This window comes from Marmota marmota, unplaced genomic scaffold (genome assembly GCF_001458135.2).
Source record: "Marmota marmota marmota unplaced genomic scaffold, marMar, whole genome shotgun sequence".
Taxonomy (NCBI): Eukaryota; Metazoa; Chordata; class Mammalia; order Rodentia; family Sciuridae; genus Marmota; species Marmota marmota.
Window position 1 is genome coordinate 551526 of NW_025999977.1, and position 12851 is coordinate 564376.

The 12851-nt window shown below is 54.3% G+C and overlaps 1 protein-coding gene across 1 annotated transcript in view; it reads left to right on the forward strand.

Moving 5' to 3' along the window:
* Positions 1 to 12328, forward strand: part of Fbxo41 (F-box protein 41) — a 25421-nt gene extending 13093 nt beyond the window's left edge. Inside the window, exons 2-12 of the mRNA XM_048804931.1 lie at positions 234 to 1266; positions 2860 to 3085; positions 3582 to 3655; positions 3908 to 4271; positions 4330 to 4424; positions 4537 to 4689; positions 4881 to 4976; positions 6339 to 6457; positions 6636 to 6794; positions 7987 to 8102; positions 8235 to 12328. Of these exons, the coding sequence (XP_048660888.1) occupies positions 374 to 1266; positions 2860 to 3085; positions 3582 to 3655; positions 3908 to 4271; positions 4330 to 4424; positions 4537 to 4689; positions 4881 to 4976; positions 6339 to 6457; positions 6636 to 6794; positions 7987 to 8102; positions 8235 to 8297 (2358 nt within the window). The 5' untranslated portion in view covers positions 234 to 373 and the 3' untranslated portion in view covers positions 8298 to 12328. The remainder of the gene's footprint in view (positions 1 to 233; positions 1267 to 2859; positions 3086 to 3581; positions 3656 to 3907; positions 4272 to 4329; positions 4425 to 4536; positions 4690 to 4880; positions 4977 to 6338; positions 6458 to 6635; positions 6795 to 7986; positions 8103 to 8234) is intronic.
* Positions 12329 to 12851: the final 523 nt, after the last annotated feature.

A 12851-nucleotide genomic window follows, 5' to 3' on the forward strand; every position in this document is an offset into this window, starting at 1 on the left:
CTCCCCCACCCTCGCTTCTCTCTCATCCACCTATGTACAGGCCCTGCACAGGTGCCACAGCAGTACACTCCCCTCTGAGAGTTCTGCCATAGGTCTCCCAAGGCCCCTCCATTCCGGGCACGTGTTTCCTGGGAAAGTCAATTTACACTTGATTGGGGTTTCCGGCCCAGGGCCTGGGAGGTGTCGCTGGGAGAGGAGAATCATCCTCTTAAGACTTATTCCCTCTCTTGTAGCCTCCTCGACCCTGGTCGCGGGCACCCTGAGCCTTACTGATTCTGCAGGGGGGCTCGCCCGCGGCCCCCCATGAGCGCGCCCGGCTGAGCCCGCCTGGGCGGCCGCGGTGGAGCCAACACGCCGCGGGGGCGGCGGGGCCATGGCCTCGCTGGACTTGCCATACCGCTGCCCCCGCTGCGGGGAGCACAAGCGCTTCCGGAGCCTGTCGTCCCTGCGCGCCCACCTAGAGTACAGCCACACCTATGAGACTCTCTACATCCTCTCCAAGACCAACAGCATTTGCGACGGTGCCGCAGCTGCAGCAGCTGCTGCAGCCGCAGCCTCGGGCTTCCCGCTGGCGCCCGAGCCCGCCGCCCTCCTGGCTGTGCCCGGAGCCCGGCGCGAGGTCTTTGAGAGCACGTCCTTTCAGGGCAAGGAGCAGGCCGCTGGGCCGTCGCCTGCAACGCCGCACCTGCTGCACCACCACCACCACCACGCACCCCTCGCCCATTTCCCCGGCGACTTGGTGCCCGCCAGCCTGCCCTGCGAGGAGCTGGGTGAGCCGGGTCTCGTGCCCACCGCTGCCGCACGCTATGCGCTGCGTGAGATAGAGATCCCGCTGGGAGAGCTGTTCGCCCGCAAGTCCGTGGCATCCTCTGCGTGCTCGACGCCGCCGCCAGGGCCCGGCCCAGGCCCGGCTTCGGCCTCGCCCGCCTCCCCCTCGCCAGCTGATGTGGCTTACGAGGAGGGCCTGGCGCGCCTCAAGATACGCGCGCTGGAGAAGTTGGAGGTGGACCGGAGGCTGGAGAGGCTGAGCGAGGAGGTGGAGCAGAAGATTGCGGGCCAAGTGGGCCGGCTGCAGGCAGAGCTGGAGCGCAAAGCCGCAGAGCTGGAGACTGCTAGGCAGGAGAGCGCTCGACTGGGGCGCGAGAAGGAGGAGCTGGAGGAGCGAGCGTCTGAGCTCTCGCGGCAGGTGGATGTGAGCGTGGAGCTGCTGGCCTCTCTCAAGCAGGACCTGGTGCACAAGGAACAGGAGCTGAGCCGCAAGCAGCAGTGAGTAGGCCCTCAGGGCCCTGCTGGTGGGTGTGCCCGTGTGCCATCACAACCACCCTGAACATGCATGTCTGTGTGTAGTCATGGCTAGGTAATAGGGGGTCTATGGTCATGAACTTGTAATATTGGTGTGTGTGGGTCCCAGAGTGTCATGATCGTGTGTGTGCAGGACCACAAGTACATGGCAGCATGATCATGCATGTGCCTATCTATGAAGACAGTGTCTGTTTCTGACCCTGCTCTGACTCAGCCAAGACCAGCCTCGGCATTTTGGCACTGGATCCTCTTCCCTTTGTCCTACTCAAAGGTGTGGCCCGATTCTCCCCTCTCCCTTTCCTATCATCAAAATCAGTCAATCTATCTATCTATCTATCTATCATTCCTAAAAGGATGCAAACATGATGTCATGTCTCCCATTTAACTTTACTTTCCCTTAAGCTGCTGCCTCATACAGAAAAAAATTCATGAAAGTATTCCTGGTCTCCAATTTATTTTCTCACATTTTTTCTTGAACCCACTCTGATCAGGTTTCCAGTTCCACCACTGTCTTTGACCATGTTGCTAAGGCCAAGTTACCCTCTTTCTTGGCCTATCCACAGCAGATCTTTGAAACACTTTCTTCACTTGGCTCTCCTAGGATCCCCCCTCCTTTTTTTTTTTTTTTTTTTTGTCTGTTCCTTCTTATTCTTCTTTGCTGACTTTGCCTCACTTCTCTGGTCTTTAAATGAAGGATTATGAACTATTCAAATGTTAGGTTTAGTTTTTTTTTTTTTTTTTTTTCTGGTACTGGTGATGGAACCCAGGATTCCATCTTTACCAACAAAACTATGAGAGCCAGCCTTTTAAATTTATTTTTTATTTTAAAATGCATAGCCTGATATTCCTCCCATTTTCCAAGTCACAGGATTATAAGCATGTGCCACAGTGCTTGGCTACAGATGTTATTTATCTGTCCCCATTGCAATATAAGCTCCATGAAGGCAGGGAGTTTCTACTTTTGTTCATGGATGCTTCCCCAACATCTAGAACAATGCCTAGCACTTATAAGGTACTCAATAAATGTTGAACAGATGCATGAACAACCATGGATGCTTTGGGGAATATAGACTCAGGTAATCTGTAAGGTGTGCCATGTGTTTGTGCAACTCCTAGAGGTTCTGCATCTTAGTGTATTTCCCTATGTATTGAAGTGACTGAATACATTTTTCAATCTTTCAGAAAGTGTGTGTGTGTGTGTTTGAGTGTGTCAGTGAGATTGTGCCTCCATGATGCTTTGCATGTCTCAGACTGTGAGTATGTGCCTGGAATGGATACACGATGAGGGCACATTCATGAATGTGTATTGAGCGGGTATGTGCACATGGCTGTGTGGCTCTAAGTATGTGCCTAGCGCTGTTCCTTTGTGGGGAGGCTGTATATTGAGGCCATAGGTAACTGGGTGTCTGTGTTTTTGTGTGAGGATGATGTGTCTGGTTATGGGTTAGATGTGGGGGGTTGTGACATCATGGGCAGCTGTGCCCTGTGTCTCCCCACAAGGGAGGGTGGCAGGTCAACCAGCAGAGGCTCTAGGGTAAAAGCCTGCTCTGGGCCCAGGGAGGTGGTACAGATTGACCAGTTCCTGAAGGAGACAGCAGCGCGGGAGGCTAGTGCCAAGCTGCGCCTGCAGCAGTTCATCGAGGAACTCCTGGAGCGGGCCGACCGTGCTGAGCGTCAGCTGCAGGTCATCAGCAGCAGCTGTGGCAGCACACCCAGTGCCAGCCTGGGGCGTGGAGGTGGGGGCAGTGGTGCAGGGCCAGGGGCCCGGGGCCCAGGCAGAATGGTGAGTGCCCCTTTGTCCCCTCTTTTACCTGCTTACCTGGTCCCCACAACCTCCCCTCACACACAGCCTCACATCCCCCAGAATGCTGTGCTTCTCTTCTTTGATTCTTCCCCCAAGAACAGGCCTAGGCCTAAAGTGTGGGTCTGGAACAAGGGGGCCCCTCTGGGCAGGAGTGCCATCCCCTGAGGCTGTCTCAAGGTGTGATCCAGCAGCCCCAGCCCTCAGGGGCCCATCTCTGCCTATCCCTGAAAATGAGAACCCAGGAGCCATAGCCTGAATTGGGGTGTGGGTTGGGTGTGGCCAGGGGGCTGGTGAGCCTCCCTGTTGGGGCTATCTGTCTGTCCATTCGTCCATCCTTCCCAACTTTTTTTCTTCTTTTCTCTCCTCTCCTTCGTCTCTTCTCTCCATCTTGTACCCTCTTTCTCCTGTTATTGCCTCCTCATCCTCTTGCCTCCTCTGCCTCCCTTCCTTTCCCTCCTGCTCTGGGGGCCCACAGCGAGAGCACCACGCGGGCCCGGCCGTGCCTAACACATACGCGGTATCACGGCATGGCTCTTCTCCCAGCACAGGGTAAGCCTGGGGCCTGCCCTGCCCTACACAGCCCACCCTCTCCCTGGAAAGATCTGCTGGCCATCTGGGGCTTCTCTCCTCCTGTGCCCATTCTCCTTGGGTCACCTATCTGCCTTTCCATACTCAGAGGGAACTTTTGGGAAGCAGGGCGGATGGGTTGCCCTTGATCTGTGGTAAGGGGAGGGTGGAGAATTCTGGCAACTTGATGCCCCTCGCCCCTCACCCCTCACCATCTGGTCCACCCTGCCCCAGGGCCTCCAGCCGTGTGCCAGCTGCCTCCCAGAGCTCAGGCTGCTATGATAGTGACAGCCTGGAGCTGCCCCGGCCAGAGGAGGGGGCACCTGAAGACAGTGGCCCTGGGGGCTTGGGCACACGGGCCCAGGCTACCAATGGTGGCTCAGAGCGGTCCCAGGCCCCTCGAAGCTCAGGCCTACGGCGCCAGGCCATCCAGAACTGGCAGCGCAGACCTCGCAGACACAGCACTGAGGGGGAGGAGGGTGATGTCTCAGACGTGGGCTCCCGAACCACGGAGTCGGAGGCTGAGGGCCCCTCAGATGTCCCCCGCCCTGGGCCTGCTATGGCTGGGCAAGTGAGCAGCTGCCGGCTTTCAGGTAAGTCCTGAGAGGAATGGCAGAGAGGCCAGCCTTCCCCAGGGTGCTGGGCCCTCCCNTCAGTGGTGCACGCAGGCCCACTCACTGACCCTGCAGAACCTGAAGCCCCGACAGCGGGGGAAGAAGGAGAGCAAGGAGGAGTACGCCCGGAGCACCCGGTGAGGCTGCGGTGGGTGGGCGGGTGCTCCTGGGCCCAGACTTGGAATGAAGTGGGGATGCTTCCCAGAGGAGGAGGTGACCACAGGCAGGTGACCTCTTGGTCATCCCCAGGGGCTGCCTTGAAGCAGGGCTGGAGTCCCTGCTGAAGGCAGCTGGGGGGAACCTGCTGATCCTGCGCATCTCCCACTGTCCCAACATCCTCACCGACCGTTCACTCTGGCTGGCCAGCTGCTACTGTCGTGCCCTGCAGGCTGTCACCTACAGGTGGGTTCCTTTTACCAGAAGCAAGGCCTATACCCTATTGGCCTGGGACCCCAAGGATCCCTAGACACTGCATGGCCTTTCCCCAGGTCCTCAGACAAAGGCACCCAAGAGCTCTGTGACCTAAGGGAAGGAAGGATTGACAGGGGCAGAAACCACCAGGATGAGCCACTCCAGCCTTGTCTTTTCAACAGGAGTGCCACAGACCCAGTGGGCCACGAAGTTATTTGGGCTCTGGGTGCAGGCTGCAGAGAGATTGTCTCCCTCCAGGTGGCACCTCTTCACCCCTGGTGAGCTCAGGCTGGGTGGGTGGGGAAGGGAAAGGGTTGGACCTGGTCTGGGGCTGAGGACTGGACAGATCTGAGCCCATTCCAAAAGCTGTTGAAGAGACAGGCTCACACACATTAATCTGCACAATGAGGCATTAAGAACAGAGCTTTAAAATTAGACCTAGAAGTCATGTCTTGGCTTAGTGGCAGTGCCATTGTGAGCAACATGTTAATTTCTCAACTTGCAAAGTGAAGGTGATATTAGGAATCTACTGACCTTATTAGAGCTGTTACTGGCTTCAGTGAGATTTTACCACAGAGCCTGTGGGCCCCATAGTAAGTGTTCAGTAAACACAGCTAAAAGTAGCTGGGTTTTGTTTGACACACAACAGGCAATTCTGGGTCAGTATGTAACATATAAGAGCTGATCGTTGGAGAATTCAGGGTGTGAAATCATCCCTCACTCTACCTATAGTTCCTCAAACTAACAGGTTTCACCCTCCCTGTTATTTGCCCTCCAATCCTTCTCCATGTGCTGGCCCCTCCCAGCTCATCCAGTGTACCTTCCCTAACACCTTGGTGGAAGCAGTCATTGTGCTCCTGCTTTGATTCCCATTGCATCTTGTCCTGACACCTGCTGTTACTGGTTTTGCAATTATTTCTGTTTCAGTCTCCTACATTAGACTTGTAGTTCTCAGGGCAGAGTCTGTGAATGTCCATTTCTGTATCCCTGGTACCAAGTGCGTAGCTTAGGTGAATGTTGAGAGATGGCAAGTCTGATGTTCAGGGAAATGGCAAATCTGGTGTGGACAAGCAGGTTGGGAGAGGGCAGGCAGGGCCATGTTAAGGGGTTTAGGTTTTTGCATTTTATCTAGAAAGTACTGGGAGACTATTGGAGAATTTTAGGTTTTAAGTAAAGTACTGAGATTAGACTGCCAAAGTTCTGTAAAATAGACTGCCCATGCTTTGAGGGCAGGGACCATGTCTGCATTGTCACCACTACACCTCCAGGGCCTGGCTCAGTTGTTCTCAGCTGTAGCAGACACTTGATAACCATGTGCTGAATGACACAGTGAGTGGCTGTAGGAATGGATGGTGCACAGCATTGTGGAGCATGGATTGGCAGGGAGACTGGTAGTAATCTAGCTGAATCCAATGGTGGTCTAAACTGTGGTACAGGAGTTACTCAGGAATCTGAAACTGCAGAACATGGCAAGAGGTGAGAGGGGCGAGTCAGGGATGATGCCAGTGTTCTGACTTGGCCAGCTGGGTTGTTGTCGGGGTACTTGCCTGAGGCAGGGAGGGATCCCCCAAGAGGAATACACTTGCTTGGGGCATCAGGCATCCAAAGGCTTCCCTGACTGCCCCCTCCCCATTCTCCAGCCAGCAGCCCACGCGCTTCAGTAACCGCTGCCTGCAGATGATCGGTCGCTGTTGGCCCCACCTCCGGGCTCTGGGGGTTGGGGGCGCCGGCTGTGGGGTGCAGGGCCTGGCATCACTTGGTGAGTCCCTTGGGACTGGGGTGGGGAGAGGTGAGAAGCTGGTAAGGGTGCAATAATATCCTGCAAAATTCTACAGGGGATTGGGGCTGCATCTTGGGTGGTGGCAGGGGACCACCCTGGTGGGCAGGAAGTGACCTAGGGAGTTTGTCAGCAGGGCCTGCCTTCTTCCTCTTCCTAGCAAGAAACTGCATGCGGCTGCAGGTCCTGGAGCTGGACCATGTGTCAGAGATCACCCAGGAGGTGGCAGCTGAGGTCTGCCGGGAAGGCCTGAAGGGACTAGAGATGCTGGTACTCACGGCCACCCCTGTCACTCCTAAGGCCCTACTGCATTTCAACAGTGAGTAATGGGGGGATGCAGGGCAGGATATGGCTTTCACCTGTCACCATGATCTGTCAGCAGGTAGCATAAACAATTCCCTGATGCTCTAATCAGCAAACACCAGCATGGGGTTGGGGGGGCAGACAGCAATATCTGGTCTTGGCTTTGCCAGCAGTGTCTTCTTAGGCCAGTGGGCATTCCAAGCCTGCCAGTATCCACTCCTAATAGTCCAGTTCCAAAGATATCTGTTGTGCTTTGGCATAGTCTCATTGGAGCCAGAAGCCATGCAGAAATTGTCCCTGTGTAAGTCTTCACCAGGGCTGAGGCAAGAGAGCAGACAGATTAAAAGTGCAGTTTCTGGAGCTAGACTGATCTGGGTTTCATCTCTGGGTCTACTGCTCGTTTAGCTGTGAATTCATGCAAATTACTCTACCTCTCTGAGTTTTACATTCTCATTCATTGACTTTCTTAGAATAGGTGGGCAGTAATGTGTGTAAGCTCCCTAGGACAGTTCTTAGGCCTCCTCTGGCCCTTCACCTAATACTACCCACTCTCCACTCTGTCACTTCTCTGCCTTCACTGAGGACAAAGGTACCCAGCTTGGGCTGCTTCCCCGAAATGAGACCATCATCCAGGACTTTGTGGCCCTTGGGAAGACCCTGTTCCCAGATTGAAGGTTCCTTTACCTTATCACCTCCAGGACCCTCCTCTCCCCTCCCCTTCAGCCTCATGTCCACACCCTGGATACACCATCAGGACAAACTGCTCAGCCTCAAATTCATACTCTCCAGGCTCCTCAGCCCTTGACCTTAGTCAGCAGCCACATCCCATCCTGTAAACCCTGTGCAGCCTGCCTGGTTTGTCCCCATCTCCTCCACCCTCATGCTCAAGCTTCCTCTCAGCCACTCTGTTCCTTATAATCACTTCCAAGTGTCCAGACCAGGGTAAAACTGTCCCCTCTGCCAGGGAATTTGCTAGAACTGCTGAGCAGTTGGCTGTTGTCCACTTGTCTTCCCAGAGTGCCTTCATCCACCTTCTCCCTGGTCCAGTTGTGCATCCCAGGCCATCGTAGGCCTGCTGTACTTTTGTTTTCTGTGGCTGCCACATGATGGTTCCTCAGGGGGTATCTGATGTCATTAATCAGTGAAATGAGAGGTGGTAACCCACTGTGCAGGCCAAACATGGGGCCTCCTTATCCACCTTTCCCCAGGCATTTGTCGGAACCTCAAGTCCATTGTGGTCCAAATTGGAATTGCTGATTATTTCAAGGAGCCCAGCAGCCCTGAGGCTCAGAAGCTATTTGAGGATATGGTGACAAAACTCCAGGTGAGAGGTTGGCTCTGAGGCCAACCAAGATCCCCAAGTGACATTCCTAGGCTGGGGCTGGTGGCCTGGATGAGTGTGGAGGGAGGACCCCACCAGCTTTGCAAGAGAACTAACTCAGGGCTTGGTTCACAGGCCCTGCGACGAAGGCCTGGCTTCTCTAAGATCCTGCACATCAAGGTGGAAGGCGGCTGCTAACCCGGGGGGCAGGGGGTGGCAGGGCACCTGCCAGCCCCACACCAAGGCATTATTTGTACCTCCAGAGGGATCCTGGTTTGGACTAGACCTTTGGAGGCCTAGTGTTATCCCAGCTTCCAGGGAGGGGTTGAGTATCCTGTCCTACTGGAACAGCAGAGCAACAGGTCTGACCCAAGGCAGGGGCTTGGACAGAAGCTGCCCTCTGACCCCCACCCTATCCCCGCTGGAGCAGACTTCTGGCACAGCCAGCGAGGAGCTGTCACCACCAGCACTGGTGTCTTCACTCGGAGGATCTGCAATAACTACCAGTGGCTCCTCAGCTGCTCAGGCAGGCCTGTCTTTCCTGAGGCTCCAGCCCCCGGGGACCCCACAAGGCAGCTCAGACTTGGCAGGGAGGGCTCTTCTCTCCTACCTGTTTCACCCATTCTCACAACTTGCCTGGGCCCTGGGTCTACACTCTCCAGGAATAACCCAGGCAGGTCTAGGGGCCTAGGTACAGTCATTAAAAAGCTGGTGGCAGGATTGGAAGGAAAAAAGTTACCTAGAACTTTTCCCCAGAATGAGACCACTCCTCTCAAGGTGGGCACAAAAGGGGATGGGGGTGGCTGCTGCTAGGTGGAGAAAACTTACTTTTTCCTGTAAGAAAGGCTCCCCTACCCAGACACACACACTCCAGAGTGAAACTCAGAGCTAAAAGGTGCATGTTTCTATACCTACCAATCACTCTCAAGAAATCGAAGGGAGGGTGAAGGTGCCAGCCCTGGGAGGCCTGCCTGTAGTGAGAAGGAATTTCCTTTTAATCCAGGTGCTTGGGCAGGAATCTGATGGCCTTTGGGTCCCGGCTATCTGGGAGTGGGGCACTGGGCTGCCCACTGTGCTGGGTCCTAGAGGAGGGTGGTTGACTTTGCTTCCTGTCTAATTAGCTTGCTTGAGGATGTGGCTTTGGCAAGGACAGACCTAGGGCCAAGGAAGAGGTAGAGCATCCTAACAGACTTGCCCCTTCCTCAGTCTCCACCAGCCACAGGCTAAGGCTGCAGCTGGGGTCTTCTGCCTCAGGGCTTAGAAGCCACAGAATGCCACTGGGGGTTTTCACTGGCCCTTGCACAATCCCCAGAGGATCAGGTTCTGGCACCAAGGTCACCCCAGTTTATCCCCTCAGATTTACCACAGTGATTCAAAGGCTGGGGGGTCCTGCCAACCTATTTGGACAGTTCTTCCCAACATGACCTAAATCCATCTTAGGGTTTTCTTCACTCCTGTATAAGATCAGTTCCCAGCCTTGCCATTAGGCTGTTGGTCCTGACTGGATCTGGGATTCTCATTTCCCAGGCTTTTCCAGGGACCCAATTCTGCTGCCACTTGGCTTGAACATCTAGCCCAGCGCTGGGTCACCTTGTAAAAGTTCTCTAGAACTGTACCCCGATGCCTGGCCTCAGCAGTGCTCCCAGCAGCCCCAGGTGTCCTGGCTTCTCATCATTGCTTTGACTTTTCCTTCTGTGGCCTGCTATGTTCCTGCCCTTGGAAGACCTGGGCTACCAAGGGTGTCATGTCAGCATCCCTCTGTCCAGTCCTGCACAAAGCCTTGGCTGTGTGTAGCACCACACCGCCACTCCTAGTCCCTGCAGCTGCCTCCATTAGCTCCCGCCTCCCCAGTCCTGTCCCTAAGAGATACAGGAAAGAGCAGCACAACTTTCTCTTTTCCAAGGGCCTGGGAGGGAAGTCAAGGTCTACTCAGGCCCTTGCTTCCCTGGGTACATCTGCCTTGTCATACCAACTGTACCCCTGTGGCCTTTGCTCCTTATGACTCGAGGACCAAAGTGCCACCCTCCCTGTCTTCTGGACAAAGCACAAAGGGATCTCCTGCTTGGTCTAAGCCTGCCCAACATAAGGGTTTTCTGTGCCCCAGAGAGCCTCCATCACTGAGTACAAGGCTCTAGGCAATTTCTCCCTGAGTGGCACTCACTGGAGTACCTGGCATCAGCCTTGGGAAAGATCAGGTGGCAAAAGCAGTAAGCTCAGTGGAAGGGTGCTGATGCTAGTCACAGGCTCCTTCACTACGCTATTCACATAACAGCACTGCATACCACCAGCACTAGGGGCAGAAGGGTGAACAGGCCCCCTCTCCTGCCCGGTGAAGTTGGCCTTCTCACAGGTCTGTTTCCAGGAAACCCACCAAGTTCATCCAGTATTTTCGGGTTATGTGAGTGAGAACTGTGTGGGAGTACATATGGCACAGGCCCAAGCCCTTGTCAATGCAAATGACAAGTCACAGTGTATCCCTTGCACACCCACCCCTGGACTGGCAGCCTTGTATGCCCTGGCCTTTGTGTATGCTGAGAACCAGCAGCTTCCTGCCTCCTACCTTGATGCTATTCGTTTCCTCTGGGGATGAGCCATGCTGCTGGACAGGAAACCTACTTGCTTGGGTGCTCCATTTATTCACTTCCATGGCAACCATTCAGCTGGGGCCAAGGAGGGAAACCAGAGGGCCTGTCTTCCAGAAGTGTTTCATCTCACCTTCACTTCCTAAAAGGGAGCCCTTAATCTCATACTTTATAGGATGCAAAAAAAAAGGAATAATGACATTTTGCTTACCAAGGCAGGCCCTGCTCCAAGGACCCCAGGTCAATGGAGAGATCCCAAGGTGCCATCTAATGTCCTTTGCACTTCAACACATATAGCCTGGCCCCAACACCTGGAAGGTGGGCACATTTGGCCTGAGTACTTCATGCTTTATTCCAGCTGCTTTCCCTCAGCACTGGCAAACAGTAAAGATGCATAATACATACCCCTACAGGGGAAAGTGGGCTGCCCAAGACCCCTGCTTTTCATTAGCCAGAAAGACCACCCAGAGAGCATGACCTCTAATGTTTTCTTAGCCCTGATGGCAGAAGTTGAATCAGTCCCTCAGGAATTGCTTCAAAAAAAAAAAAAGAGACCTCCTGCCCCAGGCCTGCTGCTCTAACATGTGGCTCTGTCCTTTGCCTTTGGATCCTGCCTATCCCCCTGGTCTCGAATCCTTTGGAAACAGGTGGGGGAGCCACCAAGGCCCCAATCCCTCTAAGGCGCTAAGTTGAAGGAGACCCTCCCAGAGTGACTATTGGTGCCAAAGACCCAGTTCCTGGTGAATTTGGAGTGGAAACAGGAGGTGAGTGGGGTATGGTCGAAGTGCCCAGAGGAGTTAACTCCCACCCATGGGATCTGTCCTGGCCTGCCAATCCCTGAGAAGTGTTGACTTCCCTCCTCCAGGGTCTTGGCACTTCTCTTGACCCCTGGTGGCCATGCTTTCTCACCCAGCCTTGTTCCAGGCCTGCTTTCCTGTACATATTGCTGTGTATCGTGTGTATGTATCGATTCCTGGACAAGTGTATTCATCTGCAGCCCTTGCCTGAGGATAAGGCTTAGGGTTGGGTGAAGATCAGAATACCAGGCTTCCCTCCCCAACTCCTTGGGACTTTGGCCAATCCCAAGACTGCCCTGACAATCAGGCAGGCTCCCACAAGGCCAAGCCTCTCCTGTCACCACAGCACAGCCCCAGGGAGGCTTGGAATGGGGCCACCAGCCTAAGCTCTGCCCCAGCAGTGGTCTTGTACCTAGGGGCAGAGGCCTGAAGTGACTCAGGCTTGGCCTGGGATGGTGCCAGTAGGCTTGGCTCTAGGGGGCCTGCTGGTGGGGACCTCCACAACTGGCCTCTAGGCCCCGCCTTCCCCACACAGCCAGGCTGCAAGGACCTGAGCTGTGTGAGAGGTAGCTTCCCCTACCCCAAGCACACCAGGCAGAGGGGTGGAGAGCAACTTTTGGTTTTACTTTTATTTCTAAAGTGGTGCCTGTACCTCCAGCCCCCAGGGGGCCTTCCCTGGCCCCACTTCTCTGCCCTATCCAGGCATTGCCATCCTAGCACTTTGCTCCATGTTACCCATAAATGCCCTTTGCCGAATGTACCTGAGTGTATGTATTTAAAAGGACTCATATGGGCATCAGAGAATTTATGGCTCTGTATCCAATAAAAGATGGTGAAACTGGTGTATCTACCCCAGAACCATATTCATTAATGTTACCACAGCCTTGCACAACTGAAGTGCACTGGGGCAGGAGGCTGGTAACCCAATCAGCATTAATGGGGTGAATGATCAGGAAGAGTCACCCCAGGGATGCAGAACATGTTGGAGGAATGCCATTCACATTATTGTCCCCATCACAGCTCAATCCTGCTTTCAGTGTCTGCATTCAAACAGATGGACTCGAAACAAGTCACTTCTGATTGTCAGCTTGGAGAAGCTATCTTCAAGGGCAAACCCAGCACAAAGTTTAGGAGAAGTAGCAGGAACTGTCCCCTACCAACACTGGTGTATGGCCACCTCCTTAGGAAGCTTTGAACAACCAATCAGGCTTTGATCTAGGGGATACCAAGTTGCCACCATGGCCTTGCCTTGAATTACACATCTTACAAAATGGGCTTGCCTCACTAATTTGATTACTAGGGTCTGAAAATATTTAAAATGGGAAAAAAGAACAGGTGTTTAGGCTTCAAATGCATCTAGAATGGGCATTTAA